Source organism: Scatophagus argus, chromosome 20 (genome assembly GCF_020382885.2).
Source record: "Scatophagus argus isolate fScaArg1 chromosome 20, fScaArg1.pri, whole genome shotgun sequence".
NCBI classification, from domain to species: Eukaryota; Metazoa; Chordata; class Actinopteri; family Scatophagidae; genus Scatophagus; species Scatophagus argus.
In genome coordinates, this window is record NC_058512.1 from 7,174,144 (window position 1) to 7,196,864 (window position 22,721).

At 40.3% G+C, this 22,721-nt stretch overlaps 1 protein-coding gene across 2 annotated transcripts; it reads left to right on the forward strand.

Moving 5' to 3' along the window:
- Nucleotides 1-213: 213 nt before the first annotated feature.
- On the forward strand, nt 214-22,721 carry gpsm1b (G protein signaling modulator 1b). Of its 2 annotated transcripts, none has more exons than XM_046375038.1 (14): nt 214-522; nt 8,145-8,366; nt 9,419-9,554; nt 9,916-10,058; nt 11,673-11,796; nt 12,851-12,966; nt 13,160-13,315; nt 13,401-13,509; nt 13,625-13,739; nt 15,191-15,261; nt 15,375-15,545; nt 20,079-20,238; nt 20,344-20,549; nt 20,733-22,721. In XM_046375038.1, the coding sequence occupies exons 1-14, from the start codon at nt 461-463 to the stop codon at nt 20,931-20,933; spliced, it is 1,992 nt and encodes a 663-aa protein (XP_046230994.1). In that variant the 5' UTR covers nt 214-460; the 3' UTR covers nt 20,934-22,721. The 2 variants fall into 2 exon arrangements, with proteins under 2 accessions (XP_046230994.1, XP_046230993.1); XM_046375037.1 differs by having other exon boundaries at nt 219-522; nt 20,076-20,238.

The window sequence follows — 22,721 nt, forward strand, 5'->3', positions numbered from 1 at the left end:
GGTCATAAACACAGACAGGAAAGTCAAAGATCACTCTTCAAAGAGAGAAAGAAACAAACTACATGCATTTAGAGAACAATATATTGTTACACTGTCTGAGCACGGGACTACGTTAAGTACGTTTTTACATGTGAAGCGCACGCTAGCTCGCACGTTCACACAAACTCTCCGGCCTGTGACGTAATCTGGGGGGCGGGGCCGCGTGTTTTAATGGTTTATTTTGCACAATACCTCACTTCCTCAGTAGCTGCCATTGCTGTGGTGTACGAGGAAAGAGGGGAGGGAGAAAAAAAGGAGACAGTGGCAAAGAACGAGAGTGAAACGGGGAGGGGAGTGACAGACAAGCGGAACGGCTCAAGAGGGAAGAAAAGGGTAGCTGCCTCTGGAGGAAGTCATTGTGAAGGGTGCCTCAAAGCGGGAAGAAGCAAGCTAGGAGGCAGGGGAGACTAGCAGCGATTCTATGGCTCAGTCTGCTGCTAACGGTGTGGACCAGGATCTGGCCACCAAGAGGCTGCACTCGAGGTAGGACCCGTGGCGGTACATCGACACACAGTTGGGAGGGAGTCAGCCTGGTAGCCTTTCTTGGAATGGCAGTCAGGATGAACAGAAAAGAGAGACGAAAGGGAGCGGCTGGAGAGACAGAAGTGAGGGAGAGCAGAGAATAAGGCTGCCAGCTCAGGGCTTTTGCTTACTGAGGAGGAGCCAGGCAGGCGGAACTTGACCAGCCAGCTTTCACTGATTTAAAGCTCAAGACCCAGCCGCAGTTGCAGCCAGATCCCACTTCCAAGCCTCATTCCTGGCTCGGGTCACTGAGCTGCTGTGGCTGGAATGTACAGACTGAGAGGAGCCTCATAAGATGTGGACATAAGGGGGGGTTTATACTGTAGCAAGGAGTGTCTCTGTCCAAGTTGGACACTTAGCTTGACAGCACACATGGCTTTGCTTTGAGCGTGTCAGGTGGACAGAATCACGCCATATGTGCAGGGTCATGAGATCACATAGATGAAATATGCACATACGCATGCGTGTGGGAAGATGGATTTTGTATAGCTGTATTTGTCCAAATGTTACCAGTCTAAACTCCCTTATTTGCATTCATAGTGTGCGTGTAATAGCCACAACCCACCTCATTTGCAAATTTTCACTCTGCCGGCCTGACTAATAACTGTATTATTGTGTTATTTGCAAATCACAAAACAGGTTCAACTTAAAACTGTCTTTCAATACCCCTCCCCACTGAATAATAATATTTAATACCTCACATTGTAGTTGTTAAGTTTTAACAAAACAGATAACTAATAACCATTAGTACTATGTGTGTATAGTGCTTATTAGTGGGGCTTCATTATTATTTTTTCAATGAATCAGTTACTTGTTGCATGTAACTGTCAGAAACCACTGAAAAATTCTCATTTTGATGTATTCATAATCAGTATTTTATCAGATCAAGAGTCCAGACTTCTAAGATACTTAGTTAGCTTGATAAATGAATGAAACAGTTAATCAGCCGTCAGTTTTCCTTCAGTCAACTCATCAGTTGACTCGTGTTTTTTCATCTCTTTGCCTTGATCATTGTGGTGGATCAAGGTAATGTAAGTTTGTGATATACAGTTGGAAGTCCTGTGTCTGTGATACAGAGTGGACTGCCAGGAATGTTTATAGGCTAACTGTTGACTTGTGAAGTGACATTCATAAGCCCTGCAAGGTTGTCATGTCCCAGACAAACACACACATGCACACACACACACACACACACACATACAAAATAAGCACATAGAGTTGCTCATAGTGCTGGTTATAATCATATGGCCAGGTCTACCCTCTGATTGCATTTCCTCTATTTTACAAATGGGTAAAGTCAATACATAACCTTTCTACAATGAGGGTTGTAGCTACTTGTGTGTGTGTGTGTTTAGGCTTTTGTAGCCACAGATAAGCCACAAACTGATTTTAACTGTAGGGTCTTTGTTGGCAAACAATTAACGTAAAATGCTTTTGTTTTGTTAGGACTTTGGTTCCAGACTGTAGATGTTGCTTGTTTCTAGATGTTGCCAAAGTGAAAGCAGTGTAAGGCTATGGATATAGACTGAAAGACTATCAGTTCAGAGACTTAGCTTTTAATTACACTGCATCAGATATCTATTCTGCTCTGTCTTCAGTGGTACATTAAATGTTTTCAATTAACTACAGAATTGGTTAAAAAACATAATCACTGTCAATCAGAAGGAGCTGCCTCATTGTGAGGAAGACTAAATGACCGACACTGCAGATAGCATGTCATTAATGTCCTGTTCTTCACAGAGACCATGTCAAAGAATACAGGAATTGCTTTTCAACGCTGAAAACCTTTTATACAAAATTTAAGTTGAGACATTTGAACCAAAGTTGAGCCAAATGTTGCACCTAATCTACACTTTTTCAATCTTAGAATTCACAAAACCTCACAAAATATTATAGTTATTCCTGCCTTAAATTTTGTACTATGTTATTATGTCTCACTGTTTACTAGGATGATACATGATGACAGTACGCTATTAATACTGCCACAGACACTAAGAGAAACTGAATCATGGAAAATTAAACAGGCCTTTTTACAACAGAATCAGTCAAAAGAAGAAAGGAGATAGCTCTGGTCTGACTGAAAGAGACATGCACTGCAAGAGGAAAAAACATTCCTAGAGAGTTTCTCTTTGGTTTCCCTGACAACTAGCTGTGGCACCGTGTAATTATGGCTGGATTACTACTCTGAGCACACAGTTTCTTAGCTAGGCCAAGAATAATGGGGACAGTATTGCAGAACCCTGGATGTAGCTCATGGATTCATGAATAAAGGAAGAAATCCAAGAGAAAATTGCACAAGAGAATTTTGCTTATTTTTCTAATGAAATAAATTTAGAATTTTATTTTCCCCTAATTATGTCTGACATTAATCTCCCTAATTCCAAAGACGTTGGGACGTTGTGTTAAACACAAACAAAAACAGAATGCAATGATTTGCAATTGAGTGTTTACTGACAACAGTTGCAAGAAGTGTTCCGGTCATAGCCTGTATCCTTTAGAAAATTATGTGTTTCACAAAGTGACCGCCCCATTCCTGCTTGTGAATGACTCAGCCTTTTCGAGGATGCGCCTTTCATACCCAATCGTGATACTAACAAGTGTTACCACTGAGCCAGTTCCAAACAGGTGGTCTTTGAGCGTTACACAACTTTCCCCACTCTTTTGTTGCCCCTGTAAGTCAGAATAAGCATATTTCGAACTCAATGAGTTTTATGTGGTAAAACATTAAAGATATTGTCTTTATACTGTTTTCAATTGAGTGTATGTCAAAAAGCATTAGCATCCTATCGCACTCTGTTCTATTTATACTGTTCACAGTGCAACACCTTTTTTGAAATCAAGAATGGATATAGAATATGTGCAGTCTGTACTTTGTACAGTGACATGCATTAAATGCAATAAAACAGTACTGGATGGTGGTAAAGGTTCTTACACACTGTCATATCAGGACAGTGTGCCATTTCATTAATCCAGACTTTGTCAGGTTTCATCATGACTCAAAATCCTGTTCTACATTTCACTGTCTTTCAGAAAGAAGGAAGTACAGTACAGAGTACAGTGCAGAACCATTTAAGGATACAGTGTCATGAATAGGTACTGGTTTTTGATCATGTTCCTGTCCTAATTCAGCTAATGCAGTTGGATTACTGCGCTTTACTTGGGTTTATTAGCTCTAATAACATACTGACTGCCATTCTCCATCTGAGGGAGCTTATATTTCACTAGAGTTCATCTGACCTTATAGATTTTTCACAGAGGATTTATTTCAAAAGTCATTCTGAAAATCTGAATTGTAATACTGGAGTTTTCAGTTGATATGTTCATCTAAACGGGTGTCTGCTTATGTACTATTCTTTAAACTTGCCCAAAGCTAAGCCTAGTATTAAGTTTGTCTCATGGCAGAAGAACACAATGTTCACGTATTTGAATGAATCTGCCGTATCTGCTGAAATAACAAACATGACATAGTTCATCTTAAACACAGCAGTTTAACTTACTCCACAGAACCTGTCTAATACATCACATGTGCTCTGTGCTGCCATGGTAACAGCACTGTGAGACTGTCTCTGTTAGACCACAGGCAGGCTATTATGGGATGAGTGTCTCCCAAACAGACCAATTACGGTGGTAATCAGAGGAGAGAATGGCATACTGTAGTGCGCAGATCCATTCTTCTGCCAACCACAACAATGGCAAGAATGAAAGTCACTTTATTCTCGTGGACTGTAATCCTTTGTTGTCTTGTTTGTCCATAAATGTCTTTTTATCACTCTTGTTCTCTTTCTCCGTTGTCCCTCTTTTTCATCTGTCAGTCATCCCTAAGGCTAGCTCTCGTGCATTACTTGTAGTTTGCTGACTTTGATCAAGATGAGTGATAATATATTATGGCCGCTAATTTTAATGAAGAAAAAAAAAGCTAATTTTACAACTGCGGCAGCTTAGCTCACCTTTTAACTTAGCTCAGCTATTAAATAACGTCACCATGTGCTCTTAAAGCTACACCCTCTTTCCACAGTCTGTTTAACAACTTGGGGTTTTACAGTTTAGTCGTGGTTTCCCGAGACTCCTGCACCATCTGTGACTGGACTCAGTGTCCTTATGTCTTGCTCCTCATCTTTGTTTTGACGCCCTGTCAATATCGTGCTCCCATAAAAATGCTGCACGGATGTCCTTGCGGTGTCGCAGCATCTGCCTTTCATTGTATGGATGTTAGGTTTATATGCTTACCTCCTTGAAACCCCATTGTCACATGGAAACAGTTCTGCCTCCTCTATTGTGTACTTGAGCGCAGCATCAGAATAATTGAAGTTGAAGGGAGAGAGCTTTTACAGCTTTTATCGGTTAACTACATTTGGTATCTTCTATCTTCATTGATGTGATTACTCAATTCTAAACATATCACGTCTGTAATCTTTTGTAATTGAATTGATTATATACCTTCCATCCCTTGGGCTACTGCTATTAAGTGGCTTCTCCACTTTCCTGTTTGCACTGAAGGCTAGCCTTGGCACAGTTTACAACTTTTCGGGCCCTCCTTTGATGACTTTGTCATACTGGGATTACTGGAATTATAAGCATTTCGGAGCTTTTTTCCAGTGAAGGATTTCAGAGCTGCAGAGCTTCCCCCACAGCGGTGGAGGTAGTTGTTACTGTCTTGTTTAAGGCCAAGGAGATGACCTTGTGTGTTTTAAAGGATTCTTATCTACAGTGGTAACCAGATCCTTCCACTTTCCAGAATGGTGACCTTTTAATGTCATTGCAAGCCCACCTAAAGCATGTTTGGACTTGTTTTGTATTTGTTATGTTGTTACACACCACAGCACCACAGTGTCAAAGCCTCGAGGACATGCCCTGGTGATTTGTATTGCGTCTCACAGATAAGCATGAGTGTGATCATTTAATGCAGATCATACTATATTTACCAGCTATTACTACTCAAGTTGTGGATCCATTCAGCTAAACGTTATCTAACCACTGACTGATTTCCTCAATGGAGATTCTGCACGCAATGTAAGCATGATTTGTTTGTGTAGGGAGTTAAAATCAAAATACAACATTAAATGATTTTTAGCAGGAAAAACAGACACAAATGTGAACATAAATAAAGAGGTCTTGCTCATACATTTGTTTATTCATAGTGAAAAGAATTGAAAAAATATATTCAGATGACATTTACAGGTCCCTTTCCTCCTCTTTACTCACAGTCTTATTTGTCTTGGCTGGTGACCTAATAATGTTTCTGCCCGTGTCAGCAGATAGTTGGATTAGTCTGAGCCAATCAGTGCATAGTGTGGTGTCTACCAAGGATGTGCAGGTCCTTGGATTAGCAATTCTCTCTCTCTCTCTCTCTCTCTCTCTCTCTCTCTCTCTCTCTCTCTCTCTCTCTCTCTCTCTGTCCCTCATCTCTCATTGGGATAGTGGCCTTGCTTCGAAGAATTTCATTCGCTTTCTTGCCACTGACTGTCACCCTAATCTCTCTCTCAATAAGTTCCCCACATCACAGCCCTCCCTCTTTTGTATGAGTATGACTGGTGATGGACAGGCAGAACTCTGGATCTCGCTGCCATAGCTGAGGACAGGTAGAAGAGGACACATTTCTGTTGGGGATAGTAAGAACTTACTGACATAACAGCAGTTGACATCTCAGCTTTCTGTGGTGGTGAAACATGCTCTTTGTAGACAAATGAACATAGTTCAGTGGTGAAGTGAAACTACTTTTTGCGGAATTCTCTACTTCACTATTAGATTAAACTGTTCACCCTTCGCTTTTTGGAACGTTCTTGAGGACTGGAAGAGCAGATGTGATTCTTGGCCACCTCTGAACTCAGTCTAGAAATTCCACTTGGATTGCATACAGGTTTGCTGCACCATTGCTGACATTGTGGATTGGTATGGAGTAATTCAATGGACAATATGGACTCGGAAATTCATCTCAATTAGATATATCAGCCGATATCACTAAAAGTCTCGGCATTGCATGGTCAGTGATAAGTGGACTGCCTTATTTTGACATTGACCTCATGGGTTCTGAGCCTTGTCCTCTGACTGGAGCTGAGAGAGCTATGTGTAGACTGGTCCACCATGGACCCCGACCTCAAGCTATGCTAAGGCCTTTACACCTGGAGCTACAGATGTATGTGGATAAAACACGAACCAAGCAAAAACACAGGTACAAGGACAGATTTTGTGGTCATTTTGCTGCTTGGGAAGCAAGGTTTTGCAAACAAATGGCTTTGTTAAGAACACTGATTCTAGACCAGGGCAAATAGAGAGAAATTGACCAGAAGATCATACTTTTAATGTAAATTATTGTTAACTATGTGCTACAATAATCCTTTTGAAAAAATGCCTGCTGTTACAGTCATGTTTTTGGCATGAAGGACAAAAGAGGAGAGATCTACCTTTTCATTTGACTGAAAAATGGTTCCAAACTACTAAAGTGCTTGTACTGAGTTAATTGTTGAATTGTCCTAAATTTAGGATAACCATATTACAAGGAATCAAACTAGTGGTTTGGTAGTGGCATGTCTGTATCCCTAACAAAATCATGTATGGTGGCACTAAGAAGAAAAGGGCAACCAGGTGTAAATAAATAACTGAAAGACATACGTTATGGATGAACAGGAGTGTAAAAATGTGGAAGACATTAAGTGTTTTCTGAATAAGTCCATGAAACAAATTGAAACACTTTGAGATTTCCACTAACCCTGCAGGTGAAACTGCATATGGTCCACATTTCATCGCTATATGTCTGGTGCTATTTGTAAAACAGATTAGAGTCAAGGATAATCCTTGACTAAACTCGACATTCTAGTACCTTATCTGGAATTTAGAGCTGCAACCAAAATGGATGTACTTTAGTTTATCCTGGATTATACATTGAATCTGGGATGGATGCTTTCTGGATACAACTCCCCAACTAGGCCCTTGTTGAATCATCAGTATTCTGATCAATGGTTCTTTTGTCTCTTGGAAGTCTCTTCACATAGCAAATGTCTCAAAAATAGTAGATCTATGTGTTCTGTATCATATAGATGTGTACTTTTCAGACTATCAAAAGGTTACGTCAACTACCTTAGAATTCGACTGAAATGTCCCTGAACTGCAAGGAAGTTCACTGTAGACACGGATTGAATATTTCCCTGAGTCAGCGTCATTGATCCAGTTGCCATGGTAACCAGCCCATTGCCAAAGTTGTTGGAAGACTCCTCTTGACTTAGCTTTTGATAGCTTTTGCTTCTCTTATCTTTCAGCTTAGATGTGTAGGGGTGCAGGGATACATGTGTGCTGACACAGGAATAACTCACATTATTGATTTGCTGTCCGTGTCCACATGGACTATGTACATTATCAGTAAACGGAGTACTGTAATCTTTTTGGAAAGCATTAATGTACACATAATGCCAAGTTGCTTTTAATCTCATACACTCCAAATATGTGATGCAGCTTGATACATTTGACCGATAATGCAAGAAAACTGTATGTTTTTATAAATCAGAATCTAAAAAACATATTGCTATGTATTGTTCTACGTATGGTTATTGCTGATATCTCAATATTGTTTTCCCTGTATGTATGTTTAGGATGGAGGCCTCATGCTTGGAGTTGGCCTTGGAAGGAGAGCGGCTGTGCAAGGCCGGGGACTTTAAAGGTGGAACAGCGTTTTTTGAGGCTGCTGTGCAGGTCGGTACAGAAGACCTGAAGACCCTCAGTGCCATATACAGCCAGCTGGGCAATGCATATTTTTACCTCAAAGAGTATAGCAAAGCCCTGGAATACCACAAACATGACCTTACCTTGGCCAGGTGAGCATTGTATCTGCTATCTACCACATAGTAAATTGTTTGTTTGTAATTGTATTGAGCTGCTCTGAGTTTTGTGAGAATATGTGCATGAACAAACTTTCTTTACTGTAGGAGGTCCAATATTTTCATCCAGTCAGATATCAGGTGGTTGGAAATGCTCAGGCTGTATATGTTTGGCAGCTTTCAACTGTATTTTAGAGAAAAGCTTTTTGTTAGTTTGCTTTGGTTGCAACAGAGCACAGCCCTCATAATAAATTAACTAAACATTCTAATGATTAACCTGAAGGTGCCTTTTTGTGGTGTTTAAAAAATCAGAGTCTATGTTGATAATCGTGAACTGTGAGAGAGAAGTGCTTCTTGTTATCAGTTACACAAGTTTTCATTTGGCTCACTTGAGGACAGTAGTTGCTGTCTGCATTTTTAAATGTTCTTGATACGTCAGTGACTGTAGCAGATACAGAAACAATGTAATTTGTGACAAATGCGAAGACAGATAATTCTGCTCTGGCCAGGCAATTCAACTTACAAGGAATCCTTATTGTTTTGTTCTGGTAATAGTTTATAATTTCCATGAATAAAAAATGCTTTGAAACTGGGCAATAGCTGTTTTCAGGAGAGTAGGATTGATGTAACCATTCCTGACAGACGTACTTGAGCATTAGGAATTAAATTATGCTGACACTGACACAATGAAAATCCCAAGAAAAAGTGAGGGGACTTTCGTATAGTGCGAGTCGTCTACCACCAGCTGGATATTTAGCTTATATGAATAATCCAGTCCTCCTGCAGTGAGTGCAGCTGGTACTTTCAGCAGGGAAGCGATCAAAGACCCAGGGGAGATTTATCTTGTTACATTACAGTCTCACCAGGGCCACTGGGACCTGGTCCTAGGAAGTAAGCATCCAATTAAAAATTTACTACACAGCATCTCCCAATTAAATCACGCTAAAGTACCTCAGTGACTACCGTTTAACTAAACACCTTAACGGAGACAAACTGTAGTCTTTGCTCCTGCCACTGAACATCAACAATGTTTGTCTTTGCTTTCTCAGAACAATAGGAGACAGAATTGGAGAAGGAAAAGCCAGTGGAAACCTTGGTAACACATTAAAAGTGTTGGGGCGATTTGATGAGGCTGTTGTATGCTGTCAAAGGCATCTGGATATTTCTCAAGAGCAGGGTGACAAGGTAACAAGCATGGGGTTTTTTTAATAGCAAAAAAGTTACAATACATTCAGAAGTTTGCTGTGGGCATTGTTTATTCCCTCTTTCAACCACATAATATCTGAGACATTTTATATGTACATTTTGCATTTTTATGCTTCCAGTTTATTTCTGTGCAACATATGTGGATGTCCCAGATGCACTAGTGTACTCAGTCTTTCTGGGGAAAAGAGGGAGAAATCATTAGAATAAAAATAAATAACTAAGAACTCTTTGTAATTGATCTACACACGCGTTTCGGTATCTGCAGAGAGCTTTTTCTGCAAGCGATATTTACCCTTTTATAAACCTTTCTTTTCTGTGTCTCTTTATTGTCTGGCTATAGGTTGGAGAAGCCAGAGCTCTGTATAACATAGGGAACGTTTTTCACGCGAAGGGCAAACAGCAGTTATGGGGCTGCACCCAGGAACCGGGAGACCTGCCTCCTGACGTCAGAGACACACTGCAAAGGGCTACAGGTTTTTATGAGTATGTATTGTTGAGTAATGAAAGTATGTGACAGATGGATGTATTCAACAGGTGGGCCGAAATGCATTTTGTCGTGCTAAAATGGATTTCATGCAGAAAACTCCGTAACATTGATACATTTAGAATAATTTTCAAAATTACATGCAGATGTTTCAGTTAAAAGGGTTGTGTGTCACTGCTTTGATCCCTGCTTTGACACACCTCTGGTAGTTATTGCCCCTTTTGCTGTTCTTGAATGCATCTGCACTTTTGTGCCAAATCTGGATGTGTGTTTTTCAGATCTCTATTTTTCAAGTTTCCCTGTAGGTTTTCTCAAGTTTAATCAACTTGGATGGAGTGTGTCATCCATGGAGGAAAAGAGCAAACTTACATACATGACATACATTTTGATATTTCCGTATTGACTTGGCCACACGGTGTGTTTGCAGTTTCATAATTCTTGTCGAGAGACAGTCTAGCCTTGATGTTTTTTTTCCATGGCTAGTGTTTGCCTTAAGATCGTATTCATTTATATACAAAATTACATTTACTTGAATTATCAACTATTTGTTGTTGCATTTGTTTTCACATTTCCCTCACCTCACTTACTGCTTAACAACAACCTCACAAAATGCTGTCGCTGTCATACTTCACAGCTCGGTTTCATTTCGATGATAAGTTGTGTCAGTTTTAAACAAAATGTTGCTTTACATTGTTGTTGTAGATTTGAGTTTGTTTTTATCACAACACAGTTTGGTTTACTCTGTGCTCTTGATGTTTATTATGCTGTCTGTCGAACTCCAGACTCATGTTTGCCTCTGTTAGAAGTGGTTCCTGCAGGCTAGTCTGCCTCATAGCCCAGTTTTGTGAAAAGCTACACTGACTGCTGCCCTTTAGATAAGATCTACTGTCACACCTAAGGGCTCTGGAGCTTTGTCAGATTTGTCCTTGGATGGCTCAGTTTAGTTAGACCACAAGGTTTTGTAAGTAATATGTTGATACTAAACACAAAAGAAATATTATATACACATATTATATACGCATTTTATCTCCGTATGAATTCTGTGTACAGTTCTTTAAACCTCGTAGAGTTGCTGCTCTGAGGTGCCAGTTTATCTAGAGATACTATATTTCTTTCGAGATCATGGGTGTACAAGTGCTACGCTTTAAGTTTGTGGTTAATGTGTAGATCGGGGTTAAGCTCTTAAAATTTATTACATATTAAATGCGGTAAAATGCAAATGAAGTCACGTTGTTAAACTCTCTGAGGGTGCACTGCAGAAGAGCAACTCACTAGCCGGAATGTGTGTTGCTCCATGAATGTGAATCAGATTGCTCCTGAAAAACATCAGGCACATCTGCTGTTGCCTGGATAAATAAAAAATAATGAACCCCAAATAGAAGCTGATCTCATAGTGAAGTTATCTTGGCCTTGTTAAAGCTCGACAGTGGAGCAGTTAACATCAGACTGGGAAACTGTCAAAGGTTCAAGAGATTCACACATGGACACCATGCACATATTTAGGAATATACGACAGACTTATATTTAGCTGTCTAATGTCAATGGATTACTGTATGGACATATAAAATTAAGAACATTAACGCTAACATGTTGATGTGTGCTTATGTCTGTAGGATGAACTTGTGTTTGGTCAAAGAACTTGGGGACCGAGCTGCTCAGGGTAGGGCCTATGGGAACCTGGGCAACACCCACTATTTGCTGGGAAACTTTGTTGAAGCAATCAAGTTTCATCGTCAGGTGAGAAATTTAAAATGTTTCCCAGCATCACATTATTGTCTTTATACTGCTGCTGCTGTAGATAAGAGGCATCAGCCCTGTTGTTGTTGCTAGAACAGAACAGTGACCTTGCGTCACCAGAGCAATGGCCTAACAAACTTGTTCACCTTGCAGCTATGCTCCCTTTATTTAGATAAGGTCACAAACACTGTGAGCAAAAAGCTGAAAACATCTTCCTGTTTTATGTTCAGTATGTATGGTTTGCTTTGTCCAAAACATACACATCACAAAATGGTTTGGGGCTGTTTTGGTGACTTGTCCCCTTGCTGTGTGGGCATAATGTCCTCCTTGAAGCCACTTGATAAATTTGAAACCTGTTGTCAAAGGCCTGTTCAGCCTCTTGTGACCTCCCTTTTCAGTGAAGGAACAGGCCACAGATATTTGCTTCTTGCTGGAAAAAGATCTTCCCTAGTTTGCCTTGTACAGCCTTCAGTCCAGGCCAATATTTTATATGCAAAATAGCAAGACTTGCCAAGTCACAGCCAGTTTTAGATAGGGGGATCTAACCTCTGGCTCAGCAATGTTCAGCAACAAGGTTGATGGTCTCTCTTAGAAAAAAAAACAGAGGAAATTGGTTTTGGGATGAATCATTGGCAAGTATGGCCTCTGGCACTCACGCCCCATGTTTCATGTCATTCTAAATTGTGATCCACTTGTTTCCTCACAGCAGAAGTTGGTCTCTTCTCTCTTTCCCATTATAAATCTATCAGTGTGCCATGTAAGGGAGCATGCTGCAGTTAAAGGGAATCAGAGGAGCTGATTTGATGCACTACTGCTTCAGCATCACATCTTTTTGTGGAGTCATGTGTCCAGTACAGCTTGCAACTCAGTCTTGTGTAATTGCCTCTTCTTTTACACTGAGTGAAAAAATTAAGGTTAAATGAAGGTAAAGTAAGGTAAAATGAAATGAGAATTTAACATTTTGTGTCATTTAACTTTTAAAAATCAGAGGCAGATTGAAAATATTGTGTTAATTTGGTTTGACTTGGCCTGCTGTCCTCTCTGTTGTTCACAGCGATTATCCATAGCCAAAGAATTTGGGGATAAAGCGGCAGAGCGGCGAGCTTACAGTAACCTTGGCAATGCCCTGATATTCCTAGGCCAGTTCATCACAGCCACAGAGTACTACAGGTGAGGAAAGAGGAGAGTCTGACATCTAGTGGAAGGAAAGTGAAGTGAACCAATTTCTGCTAAAAAGATGTGACTACGCTGAAATATAAAAAGAGCATTTCTGATGTATGACACAAGAACAAAAATCTCTTGTTACCAGTATGTCTTAAATCTTTCCTTTGCTTATTTTATCCTTCTGTTTCTTTTTCTGTAGGAAAACTTTGCAACTGTCCAGGCAGCTGAGGGACCAGGTTATGGAGGCTCAGGCCTGTTACAGCCTTGGGAACACTTACACTCTTTTGCAGCAGTATGAGAGGGCGATAGACTACCACCTGAAACACCTGTACATAGCCCAGGAGCTTACTGATAGGTAGACTGAGCATTATCTAATGCACACAACACAAACACACCTGAGCGCACGAGTAGTTTTAACATTTGTCTGCATGTCCTGTTAGAGTTGGTGAAGGTCGTGCCTGCTGGAGCCTGGGAAATGCATATGTGTCTTTAGGGGACCACAAACAAGCTCTGCACTATGCCCGGAAGCACCTGGACATCTCAAAAGAAGTGAGACAATTATTTTTATTACCTTTCGCAAAAATAAAGCTTCTCGTGTTCAGCCTAACATGACCTCACTGGCTGTGTTTGTCTTTTTGTCCCTGTTTCTTCGTTTCTTCCTCAGATTGGAGACAGAAATGGGGAACTAACAGCCAGAATGAATGTGGAGCAGCTGATGGAGGCTCTGGGGGTCAATGAGAGTGACCTGTCCCCCTCCAGTTCAGAGTTTGAGATGCAAGGTGACACTAAAAGTTCTTTTTCTATTTGTGTGAAACCTAATGTATCCGTTGGTGAGCTTCAGAGGGGCTAGTAGGCAGATTTTGTGAACTTAGACCAGCAGCCAGTCTAGCACTTTCAATCTGTTGTTAGTCTTTATGCTAAGCTAGGTTAGCTTGTTGCTGCTTCAAATTTATTTCAAATTGATTTTTTTTCGCTTAGCAAAAAAGGAGATACGTGTGTCTATAATGTTTAAGTGGGAGAGTCTGGTTTTAGAGGGCCCTTAATTTACTGTATGTTTGTTATGGCCTCTCTGTTGAATGTTCATAATGAAATAACACTGGAAGCCTCTTATATTCCTAAATCATTAAAACATTACGTTGTCATTGTTCCCACTAATTACAATTATTCAGATGATGTGATGTGTGTGAATGGAGTTGTGCTCTTCGTCTGTTAGTGAGACTGGAGAGCTTTCATATTGCATATTGTAAATAATTAAATATTTTAACAGTGAATTGAATATTTATTAAATCGTTTAGTCTGGTATATTGGTCATCATTAAAAAGCAATGTAAACATTAGCTGACTGTAGAATCAAATTGTGACTCGGTGAACTGAAGACTTCAGGCCTCTTTCGGACATTGTTGTCTTCTCCACCTCTGTGTTACATGCACTTGCACTGTAATCTGATTTCTTGAATGTTATGTAAGCCCTCTGTTACTCCCTTTCCTCACACATGGTAAGGGAAAGGGTGCGGCCAATGGGGAAAAAAACAACTCTGTGTTTGAATACGAATTAAAAACAGAGACCTGAGGCCTTAAACTACAGAATTATTTTAGAGATTAAAACTGACTTTAAAGTCTGTCTCAAGCAGTTTTTAGATTCTGCTCTTTTAACATAAATGTTGATGAAAATAACACGCAGGCTTGAGTAAGCTGGTGGCCATTTAAAAGTGAAAATAACTTAAGGAGAGACAGACATCTCAGACTGAGATGTTGAGTGAGAGAAAGCAGAGTGTACGTACATTCCAAGGGGTAAGATGAACATTCTTGTCTTTACAAGCTCTAAATCACCATTTTCAACAACAGCCTTAAATAAAGAAATTACTATGGATTATTGGGAGCATCTGCATGAAGCTTAAAGAAACTGTTCAGTCTTTACCTTTACAGTCAGTTCGGCTTTGGTGTGATGTTTGTGCTCTTGAACCTTCCCCCGGGCAGAGACTCACACTCATGTCCTACATTTTCCTCTCTCGTGCATATCTGGCAAACAGACTCTTATTCAGATTGTGTGCTCGAAACCACATATCCACACTGACCATCATGGGACCAATGCCGACATGAAAGGCTGCTGCAGAGAAAAGACAAAGCACACTTTGCTTTATTCGATTTGAAACCGGACTTGGAGAGATTCTACAAATATATACTGATGTTTATTTATATATTGTTTATCCACTTGTATACTTTGTTCTGTAGGAGCGAGACCCAAATTCACCAAGAGAAACAGCATGGACAGTGTAGAACTGTGGAAGTACTCTTCAGATAAGGTGATTTCTCTTTCTCACGTTTCAGTCCCTCACTCCAGAGAGAAATGTGCTGGAAATGTGATCCACACACCTCTCCCCAAAGAGTTTTCTAAAATCATGTTCTTTTACTGCAGAATGGTGAGAACCAAGATTTGGAAAGCATATCCAAGAAATCCAAGAGTCAACTGTCACATCCAGGCAAAAGAAAAGGCTATCCCGACAGTCAGTCATCAGATGAAAGACCGTGGTTGGACTCTCCTGTTGACACAGATGACATCACTGTACAAGTCCCACCTCCAGTGCCAGTGAGTTACTGTAGCTTCATTTTCTCATTAGTTTCATTATTTGGTCTTATTATGTTCCTTATGTGGTGCCAGGTATAAGCTTAGCTCTGGACTAAATCAGGTTAGCTGTTTCCAGTCTTTATGCTAAGCTAAGGTGACCTACTGGTGATGATGGTTTTATATTTTCCCCGGCGGTGTGGTGGTATCAGTCTTTTCTAAGACTGTTTCTTTAAAGATTCTTGTAAACATCTTTTTAGATATCTTTAGCTTCATCCTTTTCTGAAGTTCAGGTCGTATCGATCAGTAATTTGGAATCCATTTGTATTAATCGAAACTGTGATCATAAAATTAGACTTTTGCTCTCTCTGACGCCATGCATTACTGCACTCCATAGCACAGTGTCCAATTTCCAGTAAAGTCAAATTCAAACACTCATCAGTTCTGGGACTCAGGTATTGCAACTGTACTGTACTGTACTTGATAGAACGCCTAAGGATCAGGAATTAAATCAAAGTATTTTCCTCTTTATTTTTTGCCAACTGCAGAAAAAAGTATGCTGACGCTGTAAATTATATTTCATTCCTCAGAGTATTAAGCAGCCCACCAAAATGTCTAATGTCAGCCCCAGTTTCATATTCGCCATAAATGTAAAGTATGCTCTCCTTTCAAATCATTCACCGAGAGCCCACCTGAGGAAAGATGGGTGTAATTCTTCTCATAGAAAGCATCAAGGGGACCTGAAATACAGACAGCTGAGTTCTGCTTTTTTCTCCGTTCTTGTGTGTTCACCCCGCTCACCAAAATGTCTTCAGGGCTTCTGCTTTGAAGAGAAAATGAGAGAAATTAGAGAAATTAAATTGGGAACAGTTCCCTTAATTTCCCTTGAGGTCATACAGTATGATGTAAGAAGTCAGATACAGTGTAAAGGGTGTGTTCTCATTAAATCCCAACAGTGCTCCATTTGCTGTGAACTAGAATGAATATGCCTTTTCGCAGCTGTTGCATCCTTAACGTCCTGTGTCTCCTCTGTACCCACTCATGCCGTGTTTCTGTGACACTGTTAATTGTTGTAATCAGCGAGCTGACATGCTAGAAAAGAAAAAAGTGAAAATTACTGGACTACATAATGATAGTTCACCACAAGACCCTGGAAATCCAGATCTAAATGTTGGTAATCGTGATGATGCTGAAGCATACCCTTCTTTTCAAATCTGCCAGTCTTTTTAACAATAATTGCGTGTCTGTGAAAGCGGCTGTCAAGCCATTGTCCGTAGTGTGTATTGTCCAGGGGAAGCTAGAAAAAAACAATAGTGCACCAACTTTGTGGAGCCATCGAATCATTAGTTGTCAAAGTAAACTTCACATTCTGTCATTGTTATTCCTCATGAACCAGTTGAAATAAACAAACATCTCATTGGTGTAAGCAATGCAAAGAAATCCAGTCTGCTTTAGGTTAGTTTTTCGATGTTACAGATTGGTTCACTCCCATGACTACTGACTGTCCTGGAGCTGTAATGACATCCAGCATGCAGTAAATAAAACAGAGAGCAGCTGGTTACTCCTCGTATTTTACACATGATAAGGAAAAAAATACAAACAAAAACTACAACACACAAACTTTTTTTCTTTTCAGTTTTCTTTAAATTTTGTAATACCTCAGATGTAATTGTAACTGTGCTTTATTCTCATCTATTCACACTCACTCCTCTCCCCTCTCTCTGTCACACACACGCACACACACACACATACACATCTTAATTTCCCTACCCCTCACACTCTCTCTCTCTTTTCTGTCTCTTTCATCATCACCATGAGTTCATTTCTCTCTTGTTCCGTCCCTTTGGCCTACTTGATTAATTGGACAATGCAGAGAGGGAAGTGAGGAGATCTGCACAGAGACCGTGGGGCCAAGGCCAGATGACAAACTGCTGCAAGTCACAGCTGATTAGCATGGAAAGAGTAAATAATAATCACATGGCCACTTTTATTTGTTTATTAATCCATGTATTTATTTATTCGTTAGAAAACAGTCCTAAATTGTGAGTGGACCTTTGGCATAGGGGTTTTTTAACACTTGAGGTGGCTGATCCCTGCTGGCTACCACTGTTGGCATGCATTTTACTAATAACTGTACTCCTGCACCCATCTTTCCACCCCCACCTCTCCCTCTGTGCTGATAATGTGACCTTGATCACAGAACTGCTACCCTCCCTGCAGGGTCAACCCCCCCACCTCCACCCCCACCCTCCCTCCCATAATGAGTTGTTTTCCCACAGTGACTGAAGGGAACAAAAATGGCGAGAGAGAGAGAGAGAGAGAGAGAGAGAGGGGGGGGGGGGGCGACGGACAGAAAGGGGAAAAAAAGGGGGAGACAGGGATGAGGAGGAGGAGGAAGAGGGAGAGATGGTAGAAATTCAAAGATGGCTGGAATAGAGGGATACAGGGGGAGAGGAAGTAAGAGGGAGGGAGTGCAGAGAGAGGGAGGGAGAGAGAGAGAGAGAGAGAGAAATGTGAAGTGGTGGGTGAAAGTATGACAGAAGGAGGTGTGAGCCAGGCGTGTGGACAGAACGAGAGGGAAAGAGAGCTCAGAGAGACATGAGAGAAAGAGAGAGAGAGTGGGATAGATAGAGGACAAAGAAGAAGTGCTGCTGGTAAGATGTTTCATTTATAGTTTGCAGCTTGAATAACAACATGGTGCAGAGGACACAGGAGGTCATTCGCTTTCTTTTCCTTTAGATTGTTTTTGACACTTGCAGTTGCATTTGCAGTTTGCATGTTTTTACTGCATATGTGTGTGTGTATTTTTATTCTGTCTCTCAGTGAGTTGATGTAAGTGGAGGAGTTTTTTTTTTTAACGATAAACAGTCAAAAGTTCTGTTTTGTCTGAAGCAAAAGTTGCCGTAGGAAAAATAAATTATCCCTAGAATAGAGTGAAATCAGGTGTCTTGCTGACGCTGACCTACTTCACATCTTGCCGCAGGGCAAAGTGATTTTAACTCCATCCGTTAGTTGGCATTAAAGAAGTTGCATCTTACATCTTGGTACATTGGAATACTTTAATTGTGAATGTTTATTTGGCTAGTTTGTTAAAGTATGGGACAGAATTACGGTCAAAAAGCTTTTTTTTTCCTCTTTTTAAATGAGGACACTATCAGACTGTTTCCAACTCCCATTAATCTGCTTCGAGACATGTTGTTAATATTGTTTTGTCGTGTCGTGTTAAACATTAAACTGAGCTAAAAGGCTGATCAGCATGCCACCATGATATTTAGCTTAGAAGTGAGCTGTATAGTGTATTATAATGTTGAATTTTCTTTGAGTCATTTTCACAGAATCTTGTGTCTGTTTTAAATAGTCTAATATAACAACTCTCAAACTGATGAAGTGAGAACGCTTAAACAATCGGACTTTAGTAACTCAAAAGGTACACAGTGTGATAAACAAAACTGTTTCAAAACTTTAAGGAAAAGGGTGATCAGGATTCGAGGGAGTTCCAGTTTGTACTCTGCAGAGTCATTCAGATATGTGAGGAAACCCGCTTCTTGCCTGTGAGTTTGTAGGACGTGTTGGAGGAAGTACAACTGAAATGTATTATTTTGTTCAAAAATATAACTGAAAGCCTTTTTTCTGGTAGTTCAATTACTTTGTTTTGTACATTTCTCAATGAGCCAGCAGCAATTTTTATTTTGGCTTCACATCACTGTATACAACTCATTTTATTGCTGCTGTCCACTAGATGAGTTCTCAATCGGTATCATAATATGGCAGTCTGATTGCCAGGATATTTCAGTAGCGCTGGTCAAACATCTGCTCTGCTGGCTCAGTGTTATTTGTTTAGCAAACATTTCTCATGCATTTATTATCAGCCTGAGCTAACTTAAGCACATTAGCTCGACTGTGTCTCTGGGAGAGAGAACCTATTGGTGTTATCTCAAAACAAACAGCACTGTCCCTGTCAGTCAGAACATTCAGTCAGTCAGTGATTGAATCATTGATCAGCTGATCATTGATTGGTGCTATATGCTCACATCCAGCACTGCGAGCTTGACATGAGATCAAGGACGTTTAACATACACATTGTTATTCACACAGCTATTTACACTGTTCAAGTTATGTATTTTTACCTGCTTTTAAATGGTTCATCTGTGTGGGCCATTTTACTTAAATACAAATGGGTTGTTTTACATTCAATGATACTGTACCACCTTCAGTATCTGGGCCAAGGTAGTCTCTGCAGGAAAGACATCCCTTGTGGGTTAATCCTATTATTTTACTCATCCACAAGCTGGCCATCTTGAAAATCCTCACACTCATCCAACTCATACTGACACTGAGTTTAATTAATTTATCTGCACTGCATCTTTCTTGGATTGAGAAACAGTTCAAAAACACAGTTTTGAAACACCTCAGTTGTGTTGGGCCTGTGTCACCTCTTAGCTTTTTGAGAAAAAGCAGTGAAATAAAAGCATCAATGAGGAAAAAGTATCACAATATATGTATCCATATTATTAGCTGAGAATATGTGATCACCTATTGGTATTTTTCTTTCAGAAGCTGGGCCGTGATCCCTCCGATGAAGACTGTTTCTTTGACCTCCTCAGTAAGTTCCAAAGCAGCCGCATGGATGACCAGCGCTGCCATCTCGATGAACCACAGAACGGAGACAATGGAGAAGGTGCTGCGAACTCCATGCCATCCCTGAACGAGATGATCGGTCAGTTGAGAACAGTATTTACATGCCTGTTTAGTTTGTTTGTTGTTGTTTGTTGGCTATTTTCTAGAGACCCGAAACCTCAGTGGGCTTTGTCTCTTCTCCCAGATCCTGCAATTACCACTTCCCCCCAGACTGAGGAACTGTTTGACTTAATTGCTAGCTCTCAGAGCCGCCGCCTTGATGACCAGCGTGTTAACGTTGGTAACCTTCCAGGCTTGAGGATCACCCATAACAATCTGGGACACCTGGTGGGTGAGGGAGATCATCAGGAACCCAGCGATGACTTCTTCAACATGCTTATCAAATGCCAGGCAAGGCCACAATTCTCATTTGACAGGAACTCAAAGGCTTCACCCTTTTTGATTCCGAATTATTAGTCTCACAGAGTTTGTAGATTGTTGTATAAGGAGCAGACCATATGTAAAGCATGGATTCAGTGATGTCGTCCCACATTGGGCTTTGCGCTCTAAATTTATGAATCTGTCTGACTGCAGTCCTCCAGAATTGATGATCAGCGGTGCTCTCCGCCAGAAGCAGGCCAGCATGCCCCCACAGTGCCTGATGAAGACTTCTTCAGTCTAATCCAGAGGGTGCAGGCCAAGCGGATGGATGAGCAGCGTGTCCAGCTGCCCACAGAAGACCAGGACAGCCCGCAGTCCCCTGATCCAGAGCCACCTGGTGGTTTTTCCAGCTAGGACTCGGTGAAGAATTCTGCACAACTTCATGTCTAAGAGAGTAAAAGCGTAGGGATTGAAAAAAGCATGAGCCAACATGTAAAGACAGCACTGAAGGGTGAACTAACAAGATTTTTAATAACAAGACAAAGTCCATGTGCAATAGGTGGTGCCCTGTCCAATGTTGCTGGATGTATTATGTTCTAAATGTGTGTAACTATAACAGGAAAACAAGCAGAACTGAGGCTCAGTAGTGAGGGGGAAGAAACAAATGACTTTGGGGTAAAAAGATATAACAAATTTGAAATATGTACTCAATCTAATGCCTTAATCAGCATTTTTTTCAGACTCACGATTGTATTTACTGGTGTCAGATGTGTTTTGTGGAAGCACATGATGGCCATACAGTATAATATGAATGATTAGCGTGAGTTGTGAAAATCACAAAGATTTAATGATAGAAACAGAGTTGATGAAAATTGCAGAAAATTGACAGTTTTGCACTGAAACCCGAACAGTTTTTATAAAGACGTGACTGATAATGTGTATACCAACTGTCTTCAGGTCAGTTCCGATCAGAGCTGTTGCTGTCGTTGCGTTTTTGTGGTTCTCACTTCTCATAGAAAACTGGTGTTATGTGTCGTGCAGTAACAGTATTAGGGATGTCCATCCAGTGTTAAACAAACTGCTCTGGTTCGTTCAGGCTTTCCACTGATTGAGAGCCCAACTTCATCTTTTTTTCTTTTTTTTCTGACTTTATTTAAACTGACAGGCTGATTGGATTACAATTTCCCACATACATGTTATTTACATGTACCGGTATTTAGAAAAAGACATCTGTTCACACAGTATGCCGTAACAGGGGTTACGAGGCAAATGATGACGTAGCTGCTTATTTTCTAGATTGAAGAATAAAGTTGTGTAATAATTAAAGCTCCAGTAAATGTTTCTGCTTAGCTTTTAAAGTAACGCTATGTGCTGCCCATAATGATCTCAACTTCAGATAACAGACTCCTGCTCACTGCCATTATTATTATTTCTTAACATAGAAACAGAAACCCAGTGAGTAAGATGGATGTGTCAAATTTTGAGGAATTTAAGACCTTGGACAACATTGGCGTACTAATTCCAAGCTGTGCTGCTTGTGTGCTGCCCCCATGTGGTCAAAACCTTGTATTACCTCTGTGAAACACAGAGTGCTTTCTGTTCCCTGCACTTAAATATTCGCAGGACAACATTGTAATACTGTGCAAGTATGACCAAACTGAGAACTTTTCTCTGGTTTCATCAGCAGTTTTGCAAACATGTACCATAAATGTGGAGATTTTACTGAATTATTATATATCTGGTAACATTTCATTTCATCATCAAAATCAAGCGAACCCCATTGTACATTTCTATCCATATGTTCCTATGAACGTTCTAAGTTTTGCTGTACAGAGTGTCTATGATGGTACTTCAAAAAAACATGTTTGACCTTACCTGTGTGCTTTTTATTCAGAAGTTAGTGCATACCTCATTTTTGTACCTCAAAGCTTATGAACCTTAGAGATATTCTGAACCAGGATGGATGGATCACATACTAAGTTTCATAGTGGTTCTGCTTGATTCATCTGTCTTTGATAAACAAAGCATTGGGAGATAAAACAATTTTTTTTCTGTTTTTTGTGAATTAACATTTTTAGAAAGTACCTGGTACGCTTCTATTTGTCTGCCATAATTTGTACATAAAAATATATTTTGTATTTATGTTCCTTTTGAGGACATGAATATGTCCCCTCATGCTTTTAATAAAATGTTTCAGATGTT